The sequence below is a fragment of the Camelus bactrianus genome, chromosome 17 (genome assembly GCF_048773025.1).
Source record: "Camelus bactrianus isolate YW-2024 breed Bactrian camel chromosome 17, ASM4877302v1, whole genome shotgun sequence".
NCBI lineage: Eukaryota > Metazoa > Chordata > Mammalia > Artiodactyla > Camelidae > Camelus > Camelus bactrianus.
In genome coordinates, this window is record NC_133555.1 from 38,786,337 (window position 1) to 38,805,617 (window position 19,281).

At 42.8% G+C, this 19,281-nt stretch overlaps 1 protein-coding gene across 6 annotated transcripts in view; it reads right to left on the reverse strand.

Annotated features, from left to right (window-relative positions):
- Positions 1-19,281, reverse strand: part of ACKR2 (atypical chemokine receptor 2) — a 54,969-nt gene that overhangs the window by 13,364 nt on the left and 22,324 nt on the right. For 3 of the 6 annotated variants that reach the window (XM_074345128.1, XM_074345129.1, XM_074345126.1), the window contains one exon: positions 11,222-11,279. The exons of 2 other annotated variants lie outside the window; for them this stretch is intronic. In XM_074345128.1, coding sequence (XP_074201229.1) covers positions 11,222-11,252 — 31 coding nt within the window. In that variant the 5' untranslated portion in view covers positions 11,253-11,279. Of the gene's footprint in view, positions 1-9,283; positions 9,303-11,221; positions 11,280-19,281 lie in introns of those variants that run through there. One more of the 6 variants, XM_074345136.1, reaches the window with a different exon arrangement.

A 19,281-nucleotide genomic window follows, 5' to 3' on the forward strand; every position in this document is an offset into this window, starting at 1 on the left:
CTGTAGAATGCCCCTAAATTTTGGTTCTGTGCTTCTTCATGGTTAGATGTAGGTTATGTATTTTGGGCAGGGACACCGCAGAGGTGACGTGTCCTTCTCAGTGCATGATACCAGAGGCACCTGAGTTCGGTGTCTCGTTGCTGGCAATGTTAACTTTGATCACTTGGTAAGGTGGTATCTGCCAAGGTTTTTCCACTGTGAAATTCTATTTATTCCTTTGTAATTAATAAGCATCTTGTGGGGAGGTACTTTGAAACTATACAAATAGCCTGTTTCTTATAGTTTTACCATTAATTTCAGCATCCATTGACAATGCTTTCCAACAATTATTACTGTGGTATTTGCCAAATGGTGATTTTCTATTTCCATCATTCTTTCTACATTTATTAATTGGAATTTTATTATGAGTTGGCCCTTCTTCCTAGTTATAAGTATTAATTTTATTCCATAATAATCATTATTTCTTTCACTGTTCAAACTGTCTCATCCTCTTTTGAAATATCTTAACCCATCTGCTTCCTGTTGGACTGATTTGCCAGCCACAGTACATTGAACACCTCCTCCCTGGTGGTCAGGGCAGGTTCCAGAGGGAGCTCAGAATCTTTGCATCAGTGGCCAGGTTTCCCTGAGGCACTTCCCAGCAAGAGCTGGGCCTTTTCCTGGAACGGGAAGGTTCCCGTCAGCAGAAGTCAGTCATGGCTCCAGAGCCAGGGAGTTCTAGGAAAGGCTAGCCAGGTACGTCAAGATTCTTCCACTTCTCTCCAGCTGGTCATTATGCCCTCCACCCCAATCCTGACCCAGCCCAATAGCAGCACCAGCCAACCTCATGCCCTGAGCTTTTCCTTCTTGACTCCCACTTCTTTGCTCTGCTGCAGGGACAGTTGCTGAGAAGTGCAGGTGGCAGACAGCTGGGCAGCACTTACCCAAATTCTTTCAAGCAGAGGACCTGCTCTCTGCCCAGGGGAGAGTTACGAGCTGTCCTCCACTGGCCCCGGCTGCAGTGCGGAGACTGCAGTGCACTGTAGCAAGAGAAACTAGTCAAGGAGAAGAAGCGGGACTTCCCCACGTCAAAGTGGGCTGGAGGGAGAAGGCTCTGAACTCGTCTCCTTCCTTCTCTTTAAGATGTGCAAGGATTGTCTGCCCTGGGAAGGGAGTAGACCAGCCTCTGAAGCCAGGCAGCAGGATGTCCTTTCCCACGTGACACAACGCCCTTCATCCTCAGGGTAGAGACCTTAAAATCTTTACTATACTGACATACTCCTAACACACTGGATTCATCTACTAATGTTTTCAAAATACCTGCTTCTCTCTTCAGCCAAGCACTGACTGCGAATCTGTCAACCTTTTGCCTGCAGCTGAATCCTTCTCATTCTCCACAAACCAGCTCCAGGTCTGTCTCCCCCCAGAAGCCTCCCCAAGTCTCTCCAGGCCTCCCTGATGCCCTGCTCTGAGCTTCCCAAGTCTGTAAGGGACCTATTATTCTGGGTTAAATCTCCCTACCAGACTGCAAATTCCCAAAGGTCAAGGGCCTTGTTCATCTGCACGCAGAGTACCTGGTGCTACCCACACAGACCAGGAGCTGGAGAGCCAGCCAGTTGATCTGCCATCGTAGCCCAGCCAGCACTTGATGGAGGAGCCTCGGTTTGGTCCTGTCTCAGCCTCTGTCTCACTCGCTGTCTCTTTCCTCCCCATTTCTCTGTATTCCTTGGGCGAAGTTCACCCCATTCTGGGAGAAGCCCACAAGAAGGTCAGTCTAGTCCATCTCTAGGGTCTTCAATTGGAATTCAAATCACAAACTTGCTCTCCAGTGTAGAAGTTCTGTTAGCATTTCTGTTTAGTCAGTTTGATTAGATGTTGTGCCGAATCTCAGACCAGCTTCTTCTTATCATGCTCCATTGACGGCACAATAGGAAGGAACTGTTGTTCATCTCACCTCTTCCATTTCCTCTTTCTGTGCCACTCCCGCCAGCTGGCCCCCTGCAGCCACCCCAGACATGCTGTGTCTCCCTTTTGCATATATGCCCGGGGTCTCGTGCTCAGGGCCTTGGGAGAGGGCTGCTTTCAGCTAAGGTGGGAGGGAATCTGTAAACTTTTCACCATTTACTAGCCCCTTGCTTTGGTACAAACATATTTGTTTGAAACCAACATGTTTATTCATTTATCAAAATACCTTCAACCACATATTACACATTAGAGTTAATGTACTGGTTCTCCAGATGTCTTCTCTGTGGGTTAGGCCAAGGTGAGGTCATCACCCCCATTTTGAAGACAGGGCTGCTAAGGCTTAGAGAGAAAGACACTTGCCCAGACTCACAGTGATTAGGAGCCCCTGGACCTTCTGACTCCCCACCCAGTGCTCTCTTGCCCACAATGTATGTGAATATTCTGTTTAATTCTTTGCTCATTCTTTCTCCCTTCCCTGCAACTCAGATCTAGTTAGCTATTCTAAGACAGAATTATTTCTCACTCATCTGAGAATCCCTCACAGAATAGCCCAGCCAGCACTTGACATGCAGTAGACACTAAATTAAAGTGGACTGGCTGGATGAATGCTTCTATGTAGAAAGTTTCCCAGAATTACCAACTTTTACCTAAGACTGCTCCCAACGTTTTTTGTACACAAAGACTCCACTCCCTGGGGCTGCCCCGGAGAGGGCTGGATCCGATGCTGTCCACACTCCATCAGCTGTGATACCCTGTTGTTGGGCTCCAGGGTTTTGCCCATGAGGAGGGCTGTCTGTGCTTCTGGGAGCAAGTGACTGAAACCAGGATGCCCAGCCAGCCCGAGGTCAGGGACTGCAAAGAATATCAGCCTGGCATACCCTTCGGCTCCAAGCAAAGAAGACAACATCATGTACGGCTCTGAAATTGGTGCTCAAAGAAGAGCCTGGAAGTGGGTGGGAAGCATGGACGGACTGACCTGCCAACTTTCTGTAGCCAATGTCATTTCTCTGGAATTATTTTCTTTTAAACACTTTTAAGGTCTTAGAAACTGAAGAAGCTGAGTTTAACCAACAGCTGAGAGCTAGAAGCCTTGCCGAGCACTCCTTTACCTTTTCACCCCATCTGCCTATCCAGGAGGCCCTCCCCACGTGGCTGCCCAAGCCCAGGCCGCCTGACTCCCTCACTCCCACCCTTGGCCCCCAGCCAGTTGGCTGACTGCACCTCCCTTCCAAATCCAGATGTTTTCTCTTCACCAGATGTTTTATAGTTAAGTTTTTTATTATGGCAATTTTCAAACATATTGCCCCAGAAAGTGTCAGAAAAGGATAATGAATGTGTCCATCATCCAGCTTCAATGATTATCAACTAGTGGCCAATCTTTTTCACCTACACATCCACCCACTTACCCTTTCCTGTATTATTCTGAAGCAAATACCAGACATCATATAACATTAGCTATAAATATTTGAGCATATGCCTAAAAGATAAAGGCTTTGACTACTATCACACTTTAGAAAGTTAACACTAGTTCCTTAATATCAAATATCCAGTCACTGGTCTCATAAATTTTTCCCTTCACAGTTTGTTTCTTCAAATCAGGATCCAAATTAGGTCCACACACAAGGGGTTGATATATATTTGAAAGTTTTTTAGGTCTGTAGGTTCCCTCTCCATCTCTGACTTTTTGCTTTTCCTCCCAACTTATTTCTTTTGTTTGTTTGTCTTGTTTTGTTTTATTGAGGTATGGTTAATATACAATATTATATAAATTTCAGGTGTACAAACACAGTGATTCACAATTTTAAAGGTTATATTTCATTTAGAGTTATTATAAAATATTGGCTATATTCTCTGCACTGTATAATATATTCTTGCAGCTCATTTATTTTATACATAATAGTTTGTCCCTCTTAATCCCCTACCCCTATCTTGCCCCTCCCTCTTCCCTCTCCCCACTGGTAACCACTAGTTTGTTCTCTGTATCTGTAAGTCTGTTTCTTTCTCATTATATTCACTAGTTTATTTTTAAATTCCACATATAAGTGATATCATACAGTATTTGTCTTTCTCTGACTTTTTCACTTAGCATAATGCCCTCCAAGTCCATCTATGTTGCTGCAAATGGGAATATTTCATTATTTTTTAATGAGTAGTATTCCATTGTGTGTGTGAATACATACATACATACATACATACATATATATATATATATATATATATATATATATATATATATATATATATATATATATATATATATATATCACATATTCTTTACCCAGTCATCTGTTAATGGACACTTAGGTTGTTTTCACATCTTGACTATTGTAAATAATGCCACGATGAATACTGGGGCACAGATATCTTTTTGAATTAGTTTTTATGTTTTCTTCCAACATACACCCAGGGGTGGAACTTCAGGGTCATATGTTAGTTCTATTTTTAATTTTTGAGAAACTTCCTTACTGTTTTCCACAGTGGCTGCACAAATTCACATTGCCACCAACAGTGTATGAGGGTTCCCTTTTCTTCACATCCTCGCCTACATCCTTGCCAACATTTGCTATTTGTGGTCTTTTTGATAATAGCCATTCTAACAGGTGTGAAGTGATAGCGCATTGTGTGTTTAATTTGCATTTTTCTGATGATTAACAAGGTTGAGCATCTTTTCATATGCCTATTAGGCCACCTGTATATCTTTACAACTTACTTCTTGAAGAAGATGGTTGTTCATACTGTATGTAAAGTTTCCCAGTCTGGATCGAGCTGATTGCATCCTCATGGTGAGGTGAGAAGCCCTATAAAAAAGACCAGCAGGACCCCCAGGCAGGGCCACTACTCTCCTGCCAGCACCATCCGGTACCCTGGCCCAGCGCTCCATCTCACTTTGCCTGAAACGGCTTACTTCTAGTAAAGTGGAACTTACCCCTAAAAATCTATTGGTTCCCTGAGCTAACTCCTGGTTGGTTCATTTGTAGTACTTCATTTGCATAGAGCTCACTCCTGATTGGTTATTTCTTTCACTCTTGATTGGTCCATTTCTACAAAGCTTGTTCCTAATCAGTCAACTTTTGTTATACTTTATTTACATATGATCTTTCAAAGTGTATACTGGCAGCATATAAAAGCCTGTGTAAACCCAGAGACGGGGTCCAGAGCTTGGAGTGTTAACTCCTCTGGGCCCGCTGGCGTAATAAACCTGAGTTCTCCAACTCTCTGAGTTGGATCCAGGTTGCTGTCACAACTGAGCTGTAACACGGAGCTGTAACACTGAGCTTTAACACACTTTTCTGCAACAATGGTGTTGTTTAATCCATTTCTCTGCTGTCTGTATTTCCTGTGAATTGGAAGTGGGCAGTTTGATCACATTCAGGTTTGAAACCTCACAAAGTTCTGTTCATCACTCAGGAGGCACATACTGTGTGATTGTTGCCCTTCTTGTGAGGTGAGCAGCCACGGATGCTCAACGCCCAGCCCCATTCATTCTTCAGCACTTGTACAATGGTGCTTCCATACCTTTGATGACTTCTAGTCTCCTCCCGCACTCCTGCACACCCCTGACCTTGCTCTAGCGTCTTCCTCCTGAATGGCCTTTTAGCTCCTGGCATTCCTTGGCGCTTGGCCACTAGACTCCTGAAAAGGCTACACAGTTCCACAGAGAGCTGGGCACAGTAAACAGGAGACAGAACAAATCCCACCTGAAACTTCCCAGTTAGGGGGTTGTTCTTGGGAAAACAGGAGGCTGGGTGATCAGCTCAGTGTTGTTACTGGCCAGAGTTCTTGGTTTCCTTAATCAATAGAAAATGCTAAGAGGCCAGAGGAGAAACTCAGGCAAGGCTTTACTGGGACTCATGCTGCAGCATGAGGGAGCGAAAAGAAGTAACAGGTTCCCTCTTACTTCCTGAGTACAGGCAAGCTGGTCCCTTAAGTGGGGTGAAGGAAGGGGCGGATCCAGGGTCAGGCCAAAGGGGTGGTTTAGGTGGTCTGCCCACCCCCTTGGTGGTGCTGTGTGCAGGAATCATGCGTGGTTCCCTGCTTTTGCTCCCCACACCTCAGAAGTGGCAGTTGGGTTTTTGGTCTTTCTTTACCTTGTCGTTTGTAATTTGCCCCAACTGCGCATGTATGCAGTTATTTTTAGTCCCTTATAGTTTCTTTGTATTCTGTTGTTTAAGGAGATGTTTGTCCAGGTGCAAGCACTGTAGCAAAGGGTACTGGGTCCCAGGTCACAGCCTGTCTCAATGTGAGCCCTGACTCCTCCAACTAAAATAAGAAAATTCTCAACAAGTGAGGTCAAGTGTAACTCAAAGTCAGCTGAGATGACACTGTCCTTTGAAGCAGAATGAAATGGGTTTGCCTCTAAACTGCCCCTGCTAAAATTCCCAGGAGCTTATGTTGTCAGGGTCACTTCAAGCTCTGAGTCTTTGCTTCCTTGAACTTCCAGCCCACTCACAGTTCACCCATACTGTTCCTGCCCCAGCAGACCCAGGTGAGGGACTCACCCCTGTCACTCTACTTCACCTCCTCAAAGTCACTCACATGACTCATTTGTGAGCAGAGCAGATTCTCCTTAGGTTTGAGGCAGTGGTTGGGTTTCAGGTTGCCACGTGCCTAAGCCCCTCTTCATCCTCTGACTCCCGTCCCCCCAGTTAATGAAGATCAGTTCAGCAGTGTCTCTGTGATGCAAGAGACCAGTCCTCTGAGTACAGAAGTGCGAGGAAATTAAGGCTCTCTTTCTACCCAGGAGAAGCAGCACATCAATCTAGACAGTACAGAGACCCTGTGTTCTGCCTCCCAGTCTGTCCTGGGGTTTGTGGGATCCAAGCACAGAGAGATTTATCACATGGTGAGTCCAACGTGAGCAGGGTCACAGGCAGCCCCATCCCACTCCCTAGCTTGGCACAGAAGCAACGAAATGAGATACTCAATGAACTGCCAGGCCTGAAGGTGCTGGTGGATCATACTGATTGTGCATTCATAGGGCTGGTGACCAACAGGGAGACAGGAAATGGTGTCTAGGTGGAGGCCCATATGGACAGATGCCACCAAGAACCCGGTGGCGCAACGCTCATCTGGGCCTTGGCACTGACTGAATCACCTAGATCTGATGCAATTCTGGACAAAGGGGGGACTCTCATGGTGACTGAGATTTATTTTCCAATATCCTGTGGATTGGAGTCTCCAAACAGAAGCTAAGTTGTTCTACAAAAATATGACCACATTTTCTTGTATACCTGAGTTTGTGGCCAAGAGTTAGCGGCACTTTCAGAATCCAAGGGCATAGCTTCTGCAGCAGGGGCTGCTGCTAGTCCGCCTGTACCCTGTCCTCACCCACTCAGTATACACTGGCTGACTCCCAACTGGCAATACCCACACAGCTTCATCTGAGGGCTTGCTCTGGCTGACAAAGCCTGTTTCATTCCTGCCCACCAGTGCAGCATGCTAGAAGTTCCAAGGAAACAATGCTTCCCACCCGCTCATGAGCCCTCAACCAATGGTTGTTGCAAATATAGCCCACATCCTTTGTCCATTGGGTGGAATAACTCTGAGTTTTGTGTTCTATACTGTCTTCCTGAATTTCTCCAATGGGATTACACTCCAGCTACCCACAGGAGTAACTGGTTTGATAACACATCCTTTACATGACCTGCCCTCCCCTTTCTCATTTCCCCACTATACTGCCTGTGTCTCCATCTCCCAAATAAACTAGTGCTTGAACCACATGACATTGCCAATAGCTGCTATTCTTTGCCTTATAAAAACGGCAACTTCCTACAGTTTAAACTAAAATTTACACTCAAATCTCTGTCTCTAGGTCTCCATAGGACAGTTATCTGTATACTCTATCTAAGGATTGTCCCCTCGAGTTCCTACCCAGCCACCCCTGGGGAGGGTCAATGGGAGGAAACTGCTGAACTGAATGCAGAGGAACGAACCCCTGAGACAAAACCTCTTCAGGTTTCACAGGACAGCACGGCCCATGGGAGGTGAGCCAGCAAAACAGGCTGCTTCAGGTTGGGGACATGCTCCACCCAGATATTACATATCACAGTGGGAAGTGTGGCCACAAAATGAGGAAACCATGAGATAAAAAAAAAATGCTGTGATTGGAGATATGATGAAATGTTTGGAAGCAGAAGCCCTGGGTGTGGGCTGAAAATCTGCAAAAAGGAACATTTGGATGATCTCAGGAAGGTGACTGTGAAAAGTTCCAGTGGCCTATATGACCTGATCACAAGCCTCCCACCCTAGAGAATGCAATCCCTCAGAGGTGGAGGGCTCTGGGCATATAAATGGGCTCAAGTACACTTTGGCTAAATCAGTACCCCAAACACAAGCATAACACGTTAGCCACCCAGCAAAATTAATCTGCCTCCATGGCTTACAGGGTGTGGAGACCACCCTGCAAGGCGGCAGACAGGAGCAGAACTCATACTAGGAGGCAGGCCTGTATTCACCTGAACAGATGCTTTTGCCTGTAACCCACAGGGCAGGAAATGCATTTTACCTGGCGGTCCACGGCACAAGTTTCACAAAATAATAATTACCCTGATTACCCTCAGTGTGCTTTCTTATTTTCGATTCTATTCTGTTACATATTTCCTAAAGGCTGGACATGACGCATTAACTGATTTCACAACTCGCTTCTGGGTGATGACCCACAGACTAAACTATTGCCCTTAAATGCAACCAGAAGTGAAAGGATGTGGACAGCATTTCTGGGCTTTTCCTAAAAACTGTGTATTTACTGTCAGCCTCCATGTCCCATTCAGGGCTGCAGGGAATGCTGGGCTGGGCCAAGAGATTCTCTAAAATTCTGTTAAGCGAAGGTGGTTCCTATCTCCTGATCTGGTGATTCAAACCAGGCATTGCTACCACTCTCACATTCTTCGCCACGCCCCGTACCACCTATGCTATGTATTATTCTACGAATATTCTAAATCAAACCATCACTTTATAAAATATAAGTACTCACACTAGCCCTGTCTTATGGAGTACTATTGGTGACATTTTGAAGTTATTCTCCTAATGCAAAATAAGACAAAAACACAACTATGCAAATAAAACATGCTTTTTGTGTTCCACCTTAAATCATAGAGCAAGTGGCCCTCCCTGCTCTGCTCCTTTCACAAAAATATGATCCAGTCTCTGCACAGCTCAAGCTGCCCCTAACCCCTAGAAAGACTTCGTCCTTCTGTCTACCTCTCCAATGATAAGCAGCACCATTATCATGGCTAATGGTATTTAAACTCATTTAATCTTCACACCAGCCCTATAAAATGTTCGGGTCACTCCATTTTACAGACGAGGAAGCAAGGGTAGAGAAATCAGGCCGACTTACCCACAGCCAGGAAGTGATGGAGTCAGGTCTTGAACTCAGGTCATCTGACAACATAGCCTGTGTGCCTAACTACTACATTACACTGCCCCCTCTGAAGTTGTCCACCCCCAATCTCTGGTGTTGTCTCCTACAGGACACCTTCCTGGACTACCTGTCCCAAAAGGCTGTTCTTCCTCTGTTTCCAAAACACTCACTTTTCGTCTAATTCATTTGAAAGGTAACCATAAACTACTTGGAGACACTGCCTCTACTAGCCTGAGAGCTTCTTGAAGGGATTCCTCTGTGTACCTCTGAGTCCAACAGCCTGCCTGAGGTATTAGAGGCCTTCGATGTCTCTTGAGCCCTGTGGTCTCTCCTTGTCGTTCAGCAAACACCCAACATTCTTGGCGAGTTACCAGCTCACAGGCTGGTTTCCAATGAAGGCTGGGAACAGTCAGGGAGGAACGGGAGATGAGTCAGAGGCAAGAGACTCAGGGGGTCTTAACCTGGGGTCCAAAGATCCCCAGTGGACCCAAGCCTTTTATGCAGGAGGTCTGTGAACTTAGATGGGAACAGAATAACATCTTTATTTTCATTGGCCTCTAATGGAAATTCAGCATTTCCTTCACATGGAATGTGACCCGTGACTCTGTCACCAGTAAAATCACTGATAGTTTCTTTCACATCACCATCATAGCAGACATCTCAAACTATATACCGTCATTACTTCCTAGAAATTCTGGTTGTTTTCAGACCAACTGCTTTATCTTATATTTAAAAAATCAATACAGCAACATATATATAGCAGATACCAGGACACAACTGAAAAAAAAAAATCTTGGTACCTGTTTTTTAATAGGATTGGCATTTTTTGGCAATTTCAATAGGATCAGTAATCTAATGTGTTTTATTTTATGCTTTTTAAAACATTATTCTGAGATGAGTCCATAGGTTTCACCAGCCTGCCAGCAGGAGCCATGGCACAAAAAAGGTTAAGACAGTACTAGAGCCCTGGTTTAGAGCTAGACAGATCTGAGTTCAAACCTTAATTCTGCCATTCACAAACCAAGTCACCTAGGCCTCAATTCCCTCATCTGTGAATGGGGATTATTACCTGCCTTACTGGATTAGCATCTAACACCTGAGTAAAGGTGATACGCAAACCCAGCCTAGACTGCCTGGTGAAGTAGACCAAGCCTGGGGAGAGTGGAGCCCTCAGCTTCCTACCTCTCAGGTCAGAGAAGTCATTTGTCCCCCTCAGTCTGGCTGAGGCCAGATACTTGTGGCACGACATGAAGGCTAACTTCAGATGCTTCTTAAGACACTCCATCTCATTTCTGAGCCCATAATCTGCACCCTATTCCCCAAACTGGCTGACACAATGAGGCTCCCAGGAGAGGCCCGTCACCTCCCTCTTTTAAGATCGACATGCATTTCTATATTTGTCCACTGGGTGGGGCTGGTTCACACTCAATTTGTCAGCAGAACCAGCAGAGCCAGAACAGTTGGGACCATCCTTTCATCCAGTCCCTGATTTTTTTTCCCCCTAGACTGAGCCTGACATTCAGAAAACCTCCCCTTCTGTGTTCATTTCCAGTAACCTGCTACTTTAAGAATGGTGGTGACTATCCTAACTTTTAATATCATAGATTAGCTTTGCCAGTTTTTAAACTTTATTTAAATGTAGTCATATAGAGTATATTCTTTCGTTTGGTTTCTTTTGTTCAGCATTATGTTTGCAAGATTATATGCAGTTGTAGTTCACTCATTCGCATGGCCCTATAGGTTCCATTAGGGGATTATTCGACAATTTGTCCATTTATCTGTTGAGTTGGCATTTGAATAATGTCCAGTTTGGGGTTTGCTTTATGGTTGCTCTGTGGACAGTGGTATCCATGCCTCCCTCCACCCATCCAAAAATTCATTTAGAGCTGGAGATTAATAATGTAGTACACTCACCAAGAGGATCTGAAAGATTTATCAGCCACATAGTAAGGCTTTCTGGGGAGAGCAGGACCTGTTTAAGAAGAAAGGGTAAGTGGCTCTAGTTTTCACAGTGGTTGGGGCGAGGGGGGTCCAGGATGAAGACTCCCTCTTCCACTGGCTGGAGTTTGAGTGGTCTTAACTCCTCACCCACACCAAGGAAGCAAGTACCTGGGTTTTCTTATCCAGGAGTGGGGCAAAAAAGGAAAAGGGGAGTGATGGGGCTTGAAGGCTGTCATGGTCAAACATCAAAAGTGGAGTCAGAAACATCATGCTATACACCAGAAACTGACACATTGTAACTGACTGTACTTCAATTATTTAAAAAATCCAAAAAAAAATGGAGTCAAACTCATCATCACATGGTTTTTACAGCAGTGCTGTTATGAACATTATTGTATAAGCCTTTTGGCAAACACATTAGGCATTTCTAATGGGTATGTCTCTAGGAGTGAAATTGCTGGGGAATATGTTTGTCTTCAGTAAATCCTGCCAAACAGTGTTTCAAAGTGATTGTACCAAATTACATTCCCTTCAACAACAATTATGGCTGAAGCAATCTGTTTATCCACTCTGCAGTTGAGGGATATTTGGTTTGTTTCCAGTTTTTTGTGATTACAAAGTTGCTATAAACATTCATGTGCAGGTTTTCGGGTGAATATAGGTTTTCACTTCCCTTGGGGAAAAACTAAGAATGGAACAGCTAGGTTGTATGGTAAGTGTATGTTTAGGTGTGTAAGGAACCAGGCAAACTGTTTTCCAAAGTAGCTGTACCATTTTGCATTTCCACCAGCAAAATACACGAGTTCCAATTGCTCGCATCCTCCTACGTCCTTGGATTGGTCAGTCTTTACTCTTAGCCATTCTAGTAAGTGTGAAGTAGTATTTCATTGTGGTATTAATTTGCATTTCCTTAAGAACTAATGATATTGAATATATTTCCAGATGCCTACTTGCCATTCATTTATCTTCTTTGGTGAAGTGTCTTTTCAAATCATTTGCCCATTTAAAAAAAAATTGGCAGAGTGTTTTCTTACTATCGAGTATTGAGGGCTCTCTGTAAATCAGGGATACAATTCCTTAATCAGGTATATGATTTGAAAATATTTTCTCCTAGTTTGTGACTTGCATTTTCATTGTAACAGTGCCTTTTGAAGAGCAATAGTTCTTAATTTTAGTGGAGTCCAAACAATTTTTTTCTCTTATAGATTGTGCTTTTTGTGTCCATTCACCCTCAGGTCACAAAGATTTTTTCCTATGCTTTCTTCTAGAATTTTTATGATTTTAGGTTTTACATTTAGGCCTGTGCTCAATGAACCTACATAAGCAAACTTCAGAAGGGATTTGGAAGGGGCATCTGATAATGGACATAGTGAAAGAGGTCAGAGTTTATGTCCAGTAAAACACTGAAGATACATAAGGAGGGTCATAGTTTCAGTGAAAAGAATCAAAAGTTAAGGATTTCTGCTAATTCAGTTTATTTTTCAGAAAAAAAATGACATGAAGTTCTGGGGATGATGGTGGCTGCCTTCCTCTGTATCCACCCTTTGATAGATGTAACCTCTACATATAGTATATATTTAGTAGCTACAACTATGTCTTGTCAGCCTATAAATAATTTCACATAGTATCGTCTTTTTTTCTCTGCTCCTCAGAGGACCATTTGTTTAGCCTTTCAAAAAGTTAAGAGTTGGGAGGGAGGCTTGTTTAATGTAACATGACAAGCAAACTCTAAGTAGCATAAAATACAGAGAGTTCATCTTGCAATCAGGATAATTAATTTGTAATGAATTACTTTCAACAATTGTCCACCAATGTCCAGGATCTACCTGAACCAACAGAAAGATGATTACTCTTATGGAGTGAAGAACCTGGGATACTTCTTTAATTTTATGGGTTATCTTTTTCCATCTACCTTGAGCCACAGTTTAAGTTCATGAGCTATCTTACTCTTCCTTTACAGAGGCAAAAGACAACTCCTGGGTTTGTGAAACCCCAGTGGCATCCTTAGTTGCATTAGGCCTTGTCCTAGAATCCCTACAGGTTTTACCTTGGGACTTCCAAATTCAAAAATCCCAGTTCCAATGATTAGTGCTAGAAAAAGAGCATAAAACCAAATGTTCCTAAAGGTGAGGAGTTCTCTATATTCCAAAGCAGCTAACCAACAAACATGCTATGTCAGGGAGGAGCCACGTCTGACCTAGGTAGTCTTCAGGTGGGGGAAATTTTTATAGCACATTGTGTCCCAAACGTGGAATAAGCAGCAATCAGAGAACTTCAGAGACAATGCTAAAGTCTGTTGTGTACGAACTATTGGGTAGTCGTGGGTCACCACTGCAAAAGACATTTGAACGAGAGAGCCATGGTGGAAAGAAGCAGGGAAGAAGGATCTTCCTGATATGCAGCAGCAAACTCTGGTGGTGAACAAGGTGAGGACTCAAGGATCCTATAGTATTATCCCAGGAGTCTTCACACACTAGACCTGAGGTTATTTATCTGGCATCTCCACATGGTCCTACACCGTGTGGTCTTCATTCAGACCATCTTGAATGCCACAAAGTAACCCACCTCTTCTTTCTAAGTCTTCCCAGGGTTTTGGTGGTCTCTAAGAAGGGTATCCAGATTTACCTCATTTGCTCTCAGTTTTGATGTAGTTGTGGCTTGTCACCCCTGCATCCTTGAAGATGGTCAAGAGCCCCCCAGAGTCACATCTGTGGGATGGTCAAGAGAACATCATAGGGTTCTTTCCCTCCAAGTTCTTTATTTAAATTCATTTTCACAGACCCTGAAACCTGCTGGAACATATGTGCTATATAGAGTCTAGGGTGGCCTGGGCTGCAAAGGAACCTAGGACATAATTGAGTGCTTGACAATAAGAAATCCACAGACAAGTAAGAAATCCCTCAGGGTTGGAATGACACTACTGGAAAACCAGCTAGATAGCAATGTTGATATGGCCTGAGTCTCAAGATCTGGTAGACTGAAGAACTGCAGCGTTAGAGTTCATCTTGTTCCTTGGATGGGCTTCAGGTCCTGTAAAGCCTGCTTGTTGCAAAGTTTTATTTAGTTTTGCTTGGTGCCATAGTTTTGCTTCTATCTCACCAGGCCTTTGGAATTTGGAAGGGATATGTATGTGGTTTATGATTTACACACATTTGTAAAGTTGTCCAATAAAATGAGAACATCAGTCTGAGTTTAGATGAGCCCATTTTTCCCAGAGAGGAATGCATTTTTGGAGTCGTTCTTCTGGCTGTTGTAGCACCTGCCTTCCAGTAGGAGTCGCCTCAGGCTACCCAGAGAAGCATAACAATTCAGATCCAGTGGGCAACTCCTAAGGCTTGGATCATCATTTTTGGGTGCTTCCCCACATTACCAGTAACAGAAGAAAGACAGTGCATGTAAAGAAAAACAACACACGGGAAAACCCAGGTCAAGCCTAGCAGGTTTTTTTATTCTATGGTGCTCCTTCATCCAATTGTGCCCTAAGATGGCGGCTCTGCCAGGCACAGAGAAGGGAGGGACCTGAGGAAAACAGGTTGCCCATCTTGGTGGAGGCTATAAACAGACAGCACAGAATAGCAACCTGCTAGTGTGTGGGCAGCCTTTTCTTTATTGGGGCCCCACTCCATTGGCTCTGTGATGGTTCTTACATTGGAAAGTGACAAGGGGCTACAGACAGAACAGGGTGCTTATAAATGCATTCACACAATGGCCTGCTTCATCTCAAGCATTTCCCTTTGTGTACTTTAACTACTAAACAAAGCTTTTCTGGGAAGAAATTCATACTTGTAAATCCAATATACTAAACTTTAAATACTAGGAATCTAAAGGTGTCTTAGATGCTTCAATGTTAAGAATAATTTAGTAAGCCAGAAAGAGAAAGAAAAATATCATATGATATAACTTATATGTGGAATCTTAAAAAAAAAAAAGACGAACTTTTATTTACAATAGAAACAGACTCACAGACATAGAAAACAAACTTATGGTTACCAGTGGGGAAAGGGAGTGGGAAGAAAACAAACTTATGGTTACCAGGGGGGCCAAGAAAGTGGGAAGGGATAAATTAGGAGTTCAAGATTTGCAGATACTAATATATATAAAATAGATAAACAACAAGTTTATACTGTATAGCACAGGGAACCATAATCAATATCTCCTAGTAACTTATGGTGAAAAGAATACAAAAACAAATATATGTATGTTCCTATATGACTGAAGTATTGTGCTGTACACCAGAAATTAACACAACATTGTAAACTGATTATACTTCAATAAAAATTTTTAAAAAGAATAATTTAATAAGAATTTACCTTAAAAAATACCTATATTGATCAAATATTTTAAGCCAGTTACAAAGCTATCATTCTACCAGAACAAACCCACCCTCCTGTGACAAATACATCAAATATGCAAAGCCACTTATTTCACACACACAAAAAATTCATGCTATGGGTCTCTTCCCTTAAATATTTCTATGCTTTATTCTAAAGTGTCCCAGGTTAAAAAGACGTTTACCTACCTAAGGAAGGCAGTTATCATACTAGTGTCTGCTACTTACTAGCAGACACCTGAGCAGGGAGGCTGAGAATCTTATTTGAGACAACACTAAACTCCATATATGATTATGTTACTCACTCCACAGTATCAAAGTGGTACTGACTGGGTGAAAAAATTTAAAGCAAATCCAAGATATTATAATACTCCAGAAAAAAAGTTAGTACATAAATATATACCTAAATACATAAATAGGGGATGATCATCTAGTCCACTTCCCTGGGTTCAAGTTTTGTTACATACTTTTTCTCCCTAAAAGTCTGCAGCTCCTAGCCATGTTGATTATGTGATTGAGTTTTGAAATCTTAAGATGTATAAAGTGCATGTGTTAAGATATGTAAACACCTTTACATAAATATACTTTGAAGTTGATGTTTCATAGTAATGTCTTTTGCATTTGGTTTTCAGACATGAAGACCTGATGGAACTGTGCATTCTTTCATATTCACGGGACTACATAACTCTTGAGGATCTTTAAAATGAGATCCAACTGGATTTTGGACATTTCTCATGGCTTCATCTGACTCAAGGACAGAACAGGTTCATTCTACTAATATTCCCTTTGTATCAGAAAATGTCTCCTAACCACTATTTTTTTAAACAGTTTCTGTATTCTTCATGACACCAGTAAACAGGTTAATACCAACATGATTGAGTAATGCTCAACAGTGTTTCTACTTAAATTCTTGATTCTATGATTGTACTTCCTTTTCTTTTATACTGAAAATGTTGATTCCTAAAATAATATGCATAATAATTACTGTTTATTTATATCTAATATCAGGAAAAGGTTTAAAAATATAATATCAATATGATCAATAAATCTCCAGAATAAAGTCTAATATTTTTATGTAGTTTCTTTTCTTAAACTATCTCCCAAAGTGTCACTCCCATTAAGTATGTGTGGTCAAACCATGTTCCAAAGCTGCACTGTCCAATACAGTAGCAACGTGGCTATTGAGCACGTGAATGTGACCAGTCCGAATTCAGGAGTATAAAGCACACATCAGATTTCAAAGACTTAGCACAAATAAAAGAATGGAAATATCTCATTAATAATTTAATATTAATTATATCTTGACAGTATTTTCAATATTTGGGCCTTGACTGGCAAGCAGGACTCTCCCACTAGTACCCAACTAGAGTACTAGTAGGCAGAAGACAGAAAATAGGAAGATAGGACAGCACCTGCTCATGCAGATGAAATTTGCCTTCTAGCACCCCCTACTGACAGAGCTTAATATTGAGCCTGCTGACAAGGAAGAAATGTTCTAACATCACAAGCAAAGCAATGCAGAGTGGATTTAGAATAAGAAGTCATTAAGTAGAAACTGGCGAGCCTCCTCTAAAAATAGGGGGGCTTAATGTTTTGCTATCAGGGGCTTTCTACAGGTACATAAAAGACTTCCCAGAAAATCATTTCACCAATATTCCTAGTGAGGTTTTTCCACTGGGTGGCAATTAAGGATTTAGCCCTTTAATTTAAGCCTTGTTTTCTCACAGATCTCTGACTCAATCTGGCCATGACAGAAATTTTTTGTTTGTTTTGCCTTGAACATTTCAGGAAATGATGGTCCCAGGATCAGTCCTGGAAGTTCTGGGTCATCTCTGGTATACTAATTCCAAGTTGTACAAAAGAGGCACCAAAATGTTTAAAATTAACTGACTAGGGGGTGGTTGGAGTTCCGTTCCTGACCCAGATGGGAGCATCCATAGAACATTTATTTAACCTAAAGGGAAACAGAGTACACCTGATTTTGAGGGGTCTGAGAGGAGAGGGTTACAACAGAGGCCAGACAAACAGACCAACAGGTTTAGTTTATGATGCTTGTCAGAAGCAACAAAGCCTTTCTGAAACGAAAACCAGCCCAGGGACAGAACTCAGATACAGCATCATCAGGAACAGAAGGCAGGAGAGGAGGACGTAAAAGTCAGACATGAAGGGATCTCCTCAGGTGGGCACTTGCTGTTTCACCCTGCATTTCACCTACTGCTCTTCTTAGAGTCTGCGTAGCTCCGTATCTTGCTGACTATGCCAAACTGTCGGGGGTGGGGGAGTCACAGACACAATTTTAAAGCAAGATTTTGTCACTTGTAGGGACTACACCACAGACGGAAGGAAGGGAGGGAACAGAGTCATGGAACGTGGGCCTCTGCCTTGTCTCCTCCTGCCTCTCCATATGTCCCCTAGGGCACTTTATAGTTAAGGATGGCCACTCCAAGTTTCTGCCGTGTCCCATTCTGTGTCCTTTTTGCCTCTCAGCACAATGGGGAGAAGACTCAAAAAGGAAAGCCACATGGTGGAGGACAGAGTGCAAGGGGTTGGTCATCAAAAAGGCTTTCTAGTCCCAATTCTGAAATTGGCATCTTACAGGAATAAGGCCTCTCTGGGCCTCAGGGTCCCTATCTATGAAATTAGACCCTAACTCAAGGGTCGTATCAGAAAAGTCAAAGGATGGAAGAGCTGGCAGAGCCAGGACTGGGGGGAAAGGTGAAGAGAATAAACAGCAGAGGCATAAGCCCTTGGCCTGATCTCCTTGTATTAGCATTGGGAAAGGTGACTTACTCTGGCCCACCCAGAACTGCCCTTTATTCCTGGCCCACCACTCCCATTTTCTCCCCTGACCTCCTTGGGAAGAGAATTCCTGCTAAGTCAGAGATGGACTGCCTTAGTCATCAAGTCAATAGGAACTACTGCCTAGAGTGCAAAGTTGAGTGTATGACTTTTTTGCACATGGTAAGCTAAATCTGTTCAAAAGCTGTCAGAGTCCTGACACACCTATGTGGACACACGGAGAGCAATTTTCCTGTGCCTTGCCTCTACCAAAGCCCAGGTTTACAGCCTTCAAAGTACTTTGCATAGATCAAACAGTATGTCTTACATGTCTGAAGTCTGTGGCCCTCTCACCGACCCTCATGTCTTCTCCCCTTCTCTCCATCCACAGCTCACCCAATCTTCCACCCTGCTCAAGTCTGATACCCACCAGACCTGCTCTGTCTCTTCTCTAATTCTCCAGTATCAGAGGGCCTGATGTTCACCTCTCCCAGGACTGTTCTGACTGGCTGTCAATAAATGTGACCAAGAAGATTGGAACAAAGATACTACTCATTAAGTCAACTGTTATCCATGACTATGGGCCAGCCCTAGTATTGCCCTCCTGTTTTATTTAATGTATACCACCAATTTGTTAAGTACTTCATAATAAAATTTTATTTTCTAATGTAATTTTATTTTCAGAGGTTTCTAGAGAAGAATTTACATTCTGGTCTGAAAACCATCACACTGTATTTCTGACAAGAAATCTCCAGAAATACCCTGATTAGCCCCAGAAATCATCAGTCTTTATCCTAAATCAGACAGAATAAAATGTGTAACTAGTGCACATTTGACTGTCCTTTATGATTGGATTATTGCATTCTGTTGATTCTTATTTTGTGTTGGCTTTATTCCTTTGATAACTATGTAAGTTTTAAAAGCT